At 48.5% G+C, this 13,544-nt stretch overlaps 1 protein-coding gene across 1 annotated transcript; it reads left to right on the top strand.

The window, feature by feature from the left end:
• Positions 1-4,345: 4,345 nt before the first annotated feature.
• Positions 4,346-5,779, top strand: LOC138670672 (ubiquitin-conjugating enzyme E2 D4-like). The gene is given in 2 exon segments (XM_069758230.1): positions 4,346-4,355; positions 5,328-5,779. Coding segments are annotated over 2 exon segments (447 nt in total). The 3' UTR covers positions 5,765-5,779.
• Positions 5,780-13,544: the final 7,765 nt, after the last annotated feature.

Genomic DNA, 13,544 nt, shown 5'->3' with positions numbered 1-13,544 from the left:
AGAACGGGGGCGCAGGATGGCAGCAGCACATGACAGAACGGGCGCAGGATGGCAGCAGCACATGACAGAACGGGCGCAGGATGGCAGCAGCACATGACAGAACGGGCGCAGGATGGCAGCAACACATGACAGAACGGGCGCAGGATGGCAGCAGCACATGACAGAAAGGGCGCAGGATGGCAGCAGCACATGACAGAATGGGCGCAGGATGGCAGCAGCACATGACAGAACGGGCGCAGGATGGCAGCAGCACATGACAGAACGGGCGCAGGATGGCAGCAGCACATGACAGAACGGGCGCAGGATGGCAGCAACACATGACAGAACGGGCGCAGGATGGCAGCAGCACATGACAGAATGGGCGCAGGATGGCAGCAGCACATGACAGAACGGGTGCAGGATGGCAGCAGCACATGACAGAACGGGCGCAGGATGGCAGCAACACATGACAGAACGGGCGCAGGATGGCAGCAGCACATGACAGAACGGGCGCAGGATGGCAGCAGCCCATGACAGAATGGGCGCAGGATGGCAGCAGCACATGACAGAACGGGCGCAGGATGGCAGCAGCACATGACAGAACGGGCGCAGGATGGCAGCAGCACATGACAGAACGGGCGCAGGATGGCAGCAACACATGACAGAACGGGCGCAGGATGGCAGCAGCACATGACAGAATGGGCGCAGGATGGCAGCAGCACATGACAGAACGGGTGCAGGATGGCAGCAGCACATGACAGAACGGGCGCAGGATGGCAGCAACACATGACAGAACGGGCGCAGGATGGCAGCAGCACATGACAGAACGGGCGCAGGATGGCAGCAGCACATGACAGAACGGGCCCAGGATGGCAGCAGCACATGACAGAACGGGCGCAGGATGGCAGCAGCACATGACAGAACGGGCGCAGGATGGCAGCAGCACATGACAGAACGGGCGCAGGATGGCAGCAGCACATGACAGAACGGGCGCAGGATGGCAGCAGCACATGACAGAACGGGCGCAGGATGGGAGCAGCACATGACAGAACGGGGGCGCAGGATGGGAGCAGCACATGACAGAACGGGGGCGCAGGATGGCAGCAGCACATGACAGAACGGGGGCGCAGGATGGGAGCAGCACATGACAGAACGGGGGCGCAGGATGGCAGCAGCACATGACAGAACGGGCGCAGGATGGCAGCAGCACATGACAGAACGGGCGCAGGATGGCAGCAACACATGACAGAACGGGCGCAGGATGGCAGCAGCACATGACAGAATGGGCGCAGGATGGCAGCAGCACATGACAGAACAGGGGTGCAGGATGGCAGCAGCACATGACAGAACGGGCGCAGGATGGCAGCAACACATGACAGAACGGGCGCAGGATGGCAGCAGCACATGACAGAACGGGTGCAGGATGGCAGCAGCACATGACAGAACGGGCGCAGGATGGCAGCAGCACATGACAGAACGGGCGCAGGATGGCAGCAGCACATGACAGAACGGGCGCAGGATGGCAGCAGCACATGACAGAACGAGCGCAGGATGGCAGCAGCACATGACAGAACGGGCGCAGGATGGGAGCAGCACATGACAGAACGGGGGCGCAGGATGGGAGCAGCACATGACAGAATGGGGGTGCAGGATGGCAGCAGCACATGACAGAACAGGGGCGCAGGATGGGAGCAGCACATGACAGAACAGGGGCGCAGGATGGGAGCAGCACATGACAGAACGGGGGCGCAGGATGGCAGCAGCACATGACAGAACGGGCGCAGGATGGGAGCAGCACATGGCAGAACAGGGGCGCAGGATGGGAGCAGCACATGACAGAACAGGGGTGCAGGATGGGAGCAGCACATGACAGAATGGGGGCGCAAGATGGGAGCAGCACATGACAGAACGGGCACTGGATGGGAGCAGCACATGACAGAACGGGCGCAGGATGGCAGCAGCACATGACAGAACGGGCGCAGGATGGCAGCAACACATGACAGAACGGGCGCAGGATGGCAGCAGCACATGACAGAATGGGCGCAGGATGGCAGCAGCACATGACAGAACGGGTGCAGGATGGCAGCAGCACATGACAGAACGGGCGCAGGATGGCAGCAACACATGACAGAACGGGCGCAGGATGGCAGCAGCACATGACAGAACGGGCGCAGGATGGCAGCAGCACATGACAGAATGGGCGCAGGATGGCAGCAGCACATGACAGAACGGGCGCAGGATGGCAGCAGCACATGACAGAACGGGCACAGGATGGCAGCAGCACATGACAGAACGGGCGCAGGATGGCAGCAACACATGACAGAACGGGCGCAGGATGGCAGCAGCACATGACACAATGGGGGCGCAAGATGGGAGCAGCACATGACAGAACGGGCACAGGATGGGAGCAGCACATGACAGAACAGGGGTGCAGGATGGCAGCAGCACATGACAGAACGGGCGCAGGATGGCAGCAACACATGACAGAACGGGCGCAGGATGGCAGCAGCACATGACAGAACGGGCGCAGGATGGCAGCAGCACATGACAGAATGGGCACAGGATGGCAGCAGCACATGACAGAACGGGCGCAGGATGGCAGCAGCACATGACAGAACGGGCGCAGGATGGCAGCAGCACATGACAGAACGGGCGCAGGATGGCAGCAGCACATGACAGAACGGGTGCAGGATGGGAGCAGCACATGACAGAACAGGGGCGCAGGATGGGAGCAGCACATGACAGAACGGGGGTGCAGGATGGCAGCAGCACATGACAGAACAGGGGCGCAGGATGGGAGCAGCACATGACAGAACGGGGGCGCAGGATGGCAGCAGCACATGACAGAACGGGCGCAGGATGGGAGCAGCACATGGCAGAACAGGGGAGCAGGATGGGAGCAGCACATGACAGAACAGGGGTGCAGGATGGGAGCAGCACATGACAGAATGGGGGCGCAAGATGGGAGCAGCACATGACAGAACGGGCACAGGATGGGAGCAGCACATGACAGAACAGGGGTGCAGGATGGGAGCAGCACATGACAGAACGGGGGCGCAGGATGGCAGCAACACATGACAGAATGGGGGCGCAGGATGGGAGCAGCACATGACAGAACGGGCGCAGGATGGGAGCAGCACATGACAGAACAGGGGCGCAGGATGGGAGCAGCACATGAAAGAACGGGGGCACAGGATGGGAGCAGCACATGACAGAACGGGGGCGCAGGATGGGAACAGCACATGACAGAACGGGCGCACGATGGGAGCAGCACATGACAGAACGGGGGTGCAGGATGGCAGCAGCACATGACAGAACGGGGGCGCAGGATGGGAGCATCACATGACAGAACGGGGGCGCAGGATGGCAGCAGCACATGACAGAACGGGCGCAGGATGGGAGCAGCACATGACAGAATGGGGGCGCAGGATGGGAGCAGCACATCAAAGAATGGGGGCACAGGATGGGAGCAGCACATGACAGAACGGGGGCACAGGATGGGAGCAGCACATGACAGGATGGGAGCAGCAAACGACAGAATGGAGGCACAGGATGGGTGCAGAACATGTCAAAATGGAGGCGCAGGATGGGTGCAGCACATGTCACAATGGGGGCGCAGGATGGGAGCAGCACATGACAGAATGGGGGCGCAAGATGGGTGCAGAACATGTCAGAATGGAGGCGCAGGATGGGTGCAGAACATGTTAGAATGGGGGCGCAGGATGGGAGCAGCACATGTCACAATGGGGGCGCAGGATGGAAGCAGCACATGACAGAATGGGGGCGCAGGATGGGTGCAACACATGACAGAATGGGGGCGCAAGATGGGTGCAACACATGGCAGGATGGGGGCGCAGGATGGGTGCAGCACATGACAGGATGGGGACGCAGGATGGAGCAGCACATGTCAGAATGGGGGTGCAGGATGGGAGCAGCACATGTCAGAATGGGGGTGCAGGATGGGTGCAGCACATGTCAGGATGGGGACGCAGGATGGAGCAGCACATACCAGGATGGAGACCATATACCAATATAGATGCTAGCCACCCGGGCGTAGAACGGGTTCAATAGCTAGTATATATATATATATATATATATATATATATATATATATATATATATATAGTGAACAAAAAGGGAAACAGCACAAGTAGGACTTTAATGCCCTGTGGCGTAGCAACATTTCAGATAAAGCAAATCCTCTTTCAGGTATTTGTTTTATCCAAAACATTGCCACACCACAGGGCATTAAAGTCCTCTTTTTTACATCTCCTTGTGCTGAATTTCCTAGGAAGTAATGCACATTGTCCTTATAACTAAGTTTGAAGGTTACAACCTCTGATGATACTATTAAGAATCTATGAAGATGTTAAATTGTGAGGCTACGTTATATTGTCCATGTAGAAAATGTAATTGCATCCTAATGTAGGAAATAACATTATCGTGAAAAATATCATTGTCGAATGACAAGGATATTGAACAATAACAACATCAAGAAATATTACTGACAACACTAGTATCAATAATAACAATATCGCATGACAATATCCCAATGCAGATACTTGGGGATGGTCAGTAAAGAAAAAACACCAACAAAACTGTATAAAAATAAATTATTTTAGACTCCCGTAATAAGCACTTAGTAAATTAGATTGTTCTGTATGCATAACATTCACAAACACCTTTACTAGTATTGCAGCATGACAATTAATGTAATACAATATGAAGTGTATTTCTTGTTAATCAAGAACAGACAATGAAAGAAATGTATAGGGAGGATGAAGGCTATACAGAGTATTTTTCTTACCTTATCTTCTAGATGGTACATTATGCTACCCAAATGCTAAACTATAACTCATTTATCTAACAGACAGAAAAGGAGGATGGGGAAGATGATGACTGGATGTTTAACAAAGCACTTGAAGAATCAATCAAAACGGTATGATACTTTTATATTTTACGTGGCTATACTTTACAGAGAGTATACATAGGACAGATAACAGTAGAACGGACTGACAGTAATTTGGCAGAAACAAACTGTCCAGAATTAAAACTATTATAATAGATTTGTAATCGCCATAAACATGTACAGGTTATCTAAATATGCAATGAAACTAAGTATATAAACTGCAATTGATATGCCACCTAAAATACAACTTTAAAAATAAATGTTACATGTCAATAACATTAGTATATGAAGAATTTTCAACTTAACATAATTCTAGTGTAGGAAAAGCTAATGTTTCCCAACATAAAGAAACATATGCCCTCATCACTCAGAACCAGTTCATCTCTACAAGACTGGAAACCTGTCTTTTCTTCCCTTCACCGACTGGGCAGCTCCATAGCAGAGAAGATCATACAGAAAAAATTAACTGCCTTGCAGAGTGACCCTCCTACTTATTTCTCAGCAGGAATAGTCGGAGATGATTTGTTTAACTGGCAAGTAGCAATTCTGGGATCTTTCAACAGTCCCTATCAACATGGTGTCTTTTATCTCAACATCCGTTTCCCAATAGATTATCCATTCAAACCACCAAATGTTAATGTCATAACCAAAATATATCATCCAAATATAAACACTATTATTTCTCTTGATATTTTGAGTTCATAGTGATCTCCAGAGCTCACTCTTTCAAAGGTTTTGCCATCCATATACTCCTTACTTTGTGATCCCAGCCTAGATGATCCTTTAATACCAGAGATTGCAGAGATCTACAAGATAAACAAGAAAAAATTCTGCAGAACTGCAAGCCATTGGACTCAAAAACATGCAGGCATTTGAAACTCTCTTTTTATATACTAGTCTATAGTTCCAAATGCTTCTCTAGAAATTCCAAAACTAAGTGTAAGTTTAAGAAAGAATTTTGTCTCCAACAAAGAGGTTTGTTTCATTATTTTTTTTTACAATGAACTAGACACACTATGGAATTTGTGTTGCAGAACAGAATTACATTTTTTTGTTTGCTTGTTTTACAAGTTACACTATTTCGTTGTGGAGACATTAGGAATCAAAGTACTTGGCACCTAAACAGTTAAAAAAATGTAAAGTCCAAGTGGACATTACCAGAGAGATTTTACTGGAGGAGTATACTTCATCCTCCTTCTAACACTGCCCAATCATAAGTAGGCAGTAACACACTAGGGAAAGAAAGGAATGCCTCCAGTACATTGTTCTGTACAAGTTCTGAATCACAGCAGAATGTGAGTAAATGACCGCTTTCAGCTCTTAAGTCTGGCATTGAGTATGGAAAAAAGTCATTTAATTACACTCAGGTCTGATGTGCTCCAGCATATGTCACCACTCTGCAGTGAGCTGAGCAGACTCATTGTTAGAGCTAGGGTGGGATGTGCTTTTCTTTCCGCAGTGTGCCTTCTTATGAGTGTTCAGCATTAGAAAGAGGATGAAGTAAACACCCACAGCAAAATCTCTTTGGCAATGCCCACTTGGACTTGTTTTAGTACCAAATAGTTTGGAATTGGGATGTTTCGCCCCCAGCAATTCGCCCCTGGGCACATTTTGCCCCCGCACATTTCATCCCCAGCATTTGGCCCCCAGGATGTTTCCCCCCTTCACATTTCACCCCCGCAAATTTCGCCCCCAGCAGTTCGCCCCTAGGGACATTTCACCCCCCCACATTTCGCCCCCAGTAGTTCGCCCCTGGGTACATTTCACTCCCGCACATTTTGTCCCCAGCATTTCGCCCCAGGATGTTTCGTACCTGCACATTTCGTCCCCAGCAGTTCGCCCCTGGGTACATTTCACCCCCGCCCATTTCGTCCCCAGCATTTCGCCCCCACATATTTCACCCCCCAGCAGTTCGCCCCTGGGTACATTTCACCGCACCACATTTCGCCCCCAGTAGATCGCCCCTGGGTACATTTCAACCCCCCCCACACATTTTGCCCCCAGTAGTCCACCCCTGGGTACATTTCACCACCATTTCGTCCCCAGCATTTCGCCCCCAGGATGTTTCGCCACCGCACATTTCGCCCCCAGCATTTCGCCTCTGGGTACATTTTACCCCCCCCCCCCACATTTTGCCCCCAGTAGTTCGCCCCTGGGTACATTTCATTCCCGCATATTTTGTCCCCAGCATTTGGCCCCCAGGATGTTTCACTCCTGCACACTTCACCCCCGCACATTTCGCCCCCAGCAGTTCGCCCATTTCGCCCCCGGATGTTTTGCCCCCGGCAGTTCACTCCCGGATGTTTGTACCCTTGTGGCTCATGAATTCCCATCCATCATCAATGTTTCGCCCCCAGCAGTTCGCCCCCGGATGTTTATACCCCTGTGGTTCATGAATTCCCATCCGTCATCAATGTTTCGCCCCCAGCAGTTTGCCCCCGGATGTTTGCACCTTTGTGGTTCATGAATTCCCATCCGTCATCAATGTTTCGCCCCAAGCAGTGTGCTCCCAGCAGTTCATCCCTGGATGTTTGTACCCTTGTGGTTCATGAATTCCCATCCATCATCAATGTTTTGCCCCCAGCAGTTTGCCCCCGGCTGTTCGCCCCTGATGTTTGTACCCTTGTGGTTCATGAATTCCCGTCCATCATCAATGTTTTGCCTCCAGCAGTTCGCCCCTGGCAATTCGCCCCTGGATGCTTGTACCCTTGTGGTTCATGAATTCCCATCCGTCAATGTTTTGCCCCCAGTAGTTCACCTCCGGATGTTTGTACCCTTGTGGTTCATGAATTCCCATCCATCATCAATGTTTTGCCTCCAGCAGTTCGTCCTCGTCAGTTCGCCCCTGGATGTTTGTACCCTTGTGGTTCATGAATTCCCATTCATCATCAATTTTTCGCCCCCAGCAGTTCGCCCTGGATGTTTGTACTCTTGTGGTTCATAAATTCCCATCCGTCATCAATATTTTGCCCCCAGCAGTTCGCCCCTGCAGTTCGCCCACGGATGTTTGGATGTTTCGCCAGTTTGTCCTTATGGTTCATGAATTCCCGTCCGTCATCAATCCACATGCCACAAAAGTACTGTACAAAGTGCTGTCCAGGATGAAGCACATGAGGAGATGGTGAAGGGGAACTTTCCAGGAGGCTGTTATCAAACAGCCCTGAATGTATCACAGGAAGCCTGAATCCGTCCACAATTTCTGCTACCAAGGGGGCCCGACTTCCTTAGAAACCACTAACTTCCCCTAAAGATGGAAACAGGAAACCTATCTTGCCTCAGAGAAAATCCCCAAAGGAAAGATAGCCCCCCACAAATATTGACGGTGAGAGGAGGGGAAAATAACATACGCAGAAATGAAATCAGATTTTAGCACAGGAGGCCAGTCTAGCTTGATAGACAGGACAGGAAAGGATACTGTGCGGTCAGTATAAAAACTACAAAAATAATCCACACAGAGTTTACAAAATCTCCACACCTGACTAAAGGTGTGGAGGGTAAATCTGCTTCCCAGAGCTTCCAGCTAACAGAAAAAATCCATACTGACAACTGGACAAATATAGAATGCACAGAACAATAAGTCCACAACATGTGGACTAAAATGAGCAAAGCCAGAACTTATCTTTGCAGAACTGGTCAGGAAACCAGGAGAATCCAAGCAGAGATGTGAATCCAGCTAGGAACATTGACAAGTGGCACAGGCTGAATAAAGAGTCAGACTTAAATAGCAGACAATAAGTGGAGGCAGCTGATGACAGCTAACTCCAAGGAGCAGCCATACCACTAGAAACCACAAGAGGGAGCCCAAGAGCAGAACTCACAAAAGTGCCACTTACAACCACCGGAGGGAGCCCAAGAGCGGAATTCACAACACCTAACCCTAATCCCAACCCGATCCATAATCCTAATCACTAACCCTAACGATAATCACAACCCTTACCCCAAAACAACCCTAATGTCAACCCTAACCATAACCCTAATCAAAACCCTAAATCCAACACACCCCTAATCCTAATCTCAACCCTAACCTCAAACCTAACCCTAATCCCAATACACCCCTAATCACAACCCTAACCTTAACCCTAATCCCAAACCTAACCCTAATGCCAAGCGTAACCCTAATGCCAACCCTAACCCTAATACCAACCCTAATCCAAACCCTAACCCTAATCCCAACTCTAACCCTAACTTTAGCCCCAACCCTAGCCCTAACTTTAGCCCCAACCCTAACCCTAGACCTAAGGCTACTTTCACACTTGCGTCATTTGGCATCCATCGCAATCCATCGTTTTGGACAAAAAACGGATCCTGCAAATGTGCCCGCAGGATGCATTTTTTGCCCATAGACTTGTATTGCCGACGGATCGTGATGGATGGCCACACGTCGCGTCCATCGTGCACTGGATCAGTTGTGTTTTGGCAGACCGTCGGCACAAAAAACGTTCAATGTAACGTTTTTTGTACGTCGCGTCCGCCATTTCTGACCACGCATGCGTGGCCGTAACTCCGCCCCCTCCTCCCCAGGACATAGATTGGGCAGCGGATGCGTTGAAAAACTACATCCGCTGCCCACGTTGTGCACAATTTTCACAACGTGCGTCGGTATGTCGGGCCGACGCTTTGCGACGTCCCCGTACCGACGTAAGTGTGAAAGAACCCTAACCCTAAATTTAGCCCCAACCCTAACCCTAAATTTAGCCCCAACCCTAACCCTGAATTTAGCCCCAACCCTAACCCTAAATTTAGCCCCAACCCTAACCCTAGCCCTAGCCCTAACCCTAGCCCTAACCCGAACCCTAGCCCTAACCCTAGCCCTAACCCTAGCCCTAACCCTAACCCTAACCCTAATTTTAGCCCCAACTGCTCTTCTTCTGCCGGCCGGCAGATGGCGACAGATGGCGGGCGCACTGCGCATGCGCCCGCCATTTTCTTTTGCCAAGAAGACCAGGAGGAGCAGCAGGAGGACCCAGGGACACTGGTGAGTATAATAGGGTCCCCAAATCCCCCTATTTCTCTGTCCTCTGATGTGCGATTACATCAGAGGACAGAGAATTACACTTTGCTTTTTTTTTCTTTGCGGTCGCCGGTAAACAGTTAATTACCGGCGATCGCAAAACAGGGGTCGGTAAAACCGACCCTGATCATGTTCTTTGGGGTCTCGGCTACCCCCGGCAGCCGAGACCCCAAAGATTCTCTCGGTGCCGGCTGGCGGGCGCACTGCGCATGCGCCCGCCATTTTGAAGATGGTGGCGCCAATCGGGAGCCACGAGGAGCTCTGGGGGAGACAGGTAAGTATTGGGGGGCTACCTGGGACCCCATTTCTCTGTTCTCTAATGTGCGATCACATTGAAGGACAGAGAAATTAAAAAGAAATCGCGGGGTTTTTTTTGCGATCGCCAGTAAACGGTTAATTACCGGCGATCGCAAATGCAGGGTCGGTAAAAAAAAACCCCGAATCATGTTCTCTGGGGTCTCGGCTACCCCCGGCAGCCAAGACTCCGGACAAAATCTGACTCTGGGGGGCGCTATTTACTTTTTCCACAGTGCCGTTAATTAACGGCGCTGTGGTTTAAGTACCCTTAGCGGCCGCCGTTAAAAGGCGTATCGGCGGTCGTTAAGGGGTTAAAAATGTAGCAGCAATTTTTTATTTTTTCAAGGAAATTTACAAAATTTATTTTTTAGGGACCTATCCATGTTAGAAATGACTTTAGGGGTCTCATATATTGGGAAACCCCCAAACATGATACCATTTTAAAAACAGCACCCCCTGACATATCAAAAACTGCTGTCAGGTAGTTTATTAACCCTTCAGGTGCTTTACAGGAATTAATGCAAAGTGGTATAACAGAAATTAATGTGCATTTTTACCACCTAAATGCCGCTAACTTCTGAACAGATTACTACAGCAATCAGACTCTAAGGCCGCTATTTGGTCATGAATTGCCATGGCAAACATCAGGACCACACAATCATGATATGAGGGCACCAATTGGGATAAAGAGGAAGCCCCCACACTCTGTTAACCATATATAATGATGTAGTCACTATTGACAGCAGCATCTAAGGAGTTAAACAGATTTGGACGGTGCAAACACTGATCGTGGCTGATGCAGAAAGTTGTCAGCAATAGTGTATAGCCGACAAATCCTGGAGGCTATTCTCTTATATGTAAGGTCAGTTAAAAGGCGTATTGGCGGTCATTAAGGGACTATTCTGCATTGATGACTATTTTTATATTGCATATATATTGTATTTTGTTGTAGACACGTACCATCCATCCTACGTGGGCCCTTCAGTGCATCACTTTTTCCTTCCTCCCCTGTTCCCCCAGGTATATATACACACATTTTATCTCCTTTTTTTTTTCTTCTCCATTTAGGCCTTTTACTATTGTATAAGTAGGCTACGCACTTATGCTCTAGATCTTTATTCCCTCACGCGGTTTTCGTATCTTTTTCAGTTGTAATAAGATAATAAGATAATGTTTAGAATTATTAATGCAGTTGGTTAATAATAGTCCACCTCAAAAATTCCAAAAAGATATCATTTCTGGGGCTCAGGAGATCTTAGTACTATAAAAGTAAATGCTGCTTATATTGATCTCAGCTTGCCTTTTGAACTGTGCACATGTGCCCAAGGATCCTACAGTGTAAATGAACACAACTGCAGCCTCATTTGGTGACTGAGATGAGCTCTTAGTATCTACGTTTGTAAGTTTCACAATTAAATTGTTTTAACACGGCCCAATTCTAATGATCTGCTAATTCTAATGAACTACTAAATGCAAAATTGCTGCTTTAAATTAGGTTTATAAAGTCATGGCTGAAAGTGTTGGCACCCTTGAAATTATTCCAGACAACAAAGTACTTCTCTCGGAATTTTATTACAATTACACATGCCGGACTGGTGGAGAGCTGCAGTGATAGTTGACTTTGTGGAACTTTCTCCCATCTCCCTACTGCATCTCTGGAGCTCAGCCACAGTAATCTTGGGGTTCTTCTTTACCTCACTCACCAAGACTATTCTCCCACAATTGCTCAGTTTGGCTGGATGTCCAGGTTTAGGAAGACTTCTGGTGGTCCCAAACTTATTCCATTTAAGGATTATGGAGGCCACTGTACTCAAATGAACCTTGAATACTGCAGAAATTATTTTGTAACCTTGGCCATATCTGTGCCTTGCCACAATTCTATCTCTGAGCTCCTTGGCCAGTTCCTCATGATTCTCATTTGACCTGACATGCACTGTGAGCTGTGAGGTCTTATATAGACAGGTGTGCCTTTCCAAATCAAGTCCAATCAGTTTAATTAATCACAGCTGGCCTCCAATGAAGGAGTAGAAACATTTCAAGGAAGATCACAAGGAAATGGGCAGCATGTGACTTAAATATGAGTGTCTGAGCAAAGGGTCTGAATACTTATGACCATGTGATATTTCAGTTTTTATTTTTTATTAAATTTGCAAAAAATTCTACATTTTTGTTTTTTTCAGTCAAGATGTGGCGCAGAGTGTACATTAATGTGAAAAAAATGAACTTTTTTGAATTTACCAAATGGCTGCAATAAAATAAATAGTGAAAAATTTAAAGGGGTCTGAATACTTTCCGTACCCACTGTATATACAGTCATGGCCAAAAGTATTAACACCCCTGCAATTCTGTCAGATAATACTCATTTTCTTCCTGAAAATGATTGCAAACACACATTCTTTGGTATTATTATCTTCATTTAATTTGTCTTAAATGAAAAAACACAAAAGAGAATGAAGCAAAAAGCAAAACATTGATCATTTCACACAAAACTCCAAAAAATGGGCCAGACAAAAGTATTGGCACCCTCAGCCTAATACTTGGTTGCACAACCTTTAGCCAAAATAGCTGCGACCAACCGCTTCCAGTAACCATCAATGGGTTTCTTACAATGCTCTGCTGGAATTTTAGACCATTCTTCTTTGGCAAACTGCTCCAGGTCCCTGATATTTGAAGGGTGCCTTCTCCAAACTGCCATTTTTAGATCTCTCCACACGTGTTTTATGGGATTCAGGTCTGAACTCATTGCTGGCCACCTTCTCCAGTCTTTCTCTCAAACCATTTTCTAGTGCTTTCTGAAGTGTGTTTTGGGTCATTGTCCTGCTGGAAGACCCATGACCTCTGAGGGAGACCCAGCTTTCTCACTCTGGGCCCTACATTATGCTGCAAAATTTGTTGGTAGTTTTCAGACTTCATAATGCCATGCACACGGTCAAGCAGTCCAGTGCCAGAGGCAGCAAAGCAACCCCAAAACATCAGGGAACCTCCGCCATGTTTGACTGTAGGGACCGTGTTCTTTTCTTTGAATGCCTCTTTTTTTCTCCTGTAAACTCTATGTTGATGCCTTTGCCCAAAAAGCTCTACTTTTGTCTCATCTGACCAGAGAACATTCTTCCAAAACGTTTTAGGCTTTTTCAGGTAAGTTTTGGCAAACTCCAGCCTGGCTTTTTTATGTATCGGGGTAAGAAGTGGGGTCTTCCTGGGTCTCCTACCATACAGTCCCTTTTCATTCAGATGCCGACTGATAGTACCGGTTGACACTGTTTACCCTCGGACTGCAGGGCAACTTGAACTTGTTTGGATGTTAGTCTATGTTCTTTATCCAACATCCGCACAATCTTGCGTTGAAAT

Source organism: Ranitomeya imitator, chromosome 3 (genome assembly GCF_032444005.1).
Source record: "Ranitomeya imitator isolate aRanImi1 chromosome 3, aRanImi1.pri, whole genome shotgun sequence".
NCBI classification, from domain to species: Eukaryota; Metazoa; Chordata; class Amphibia; order Anura; family Dendrobatidae; genus Ranitomeya; species Ranitomeya imitator.
The sequence above is the reverse complement of the archived record's forward strand: the minus strand, read 5'-3'. Positions and strand labels throughout refer to the sequence as shown.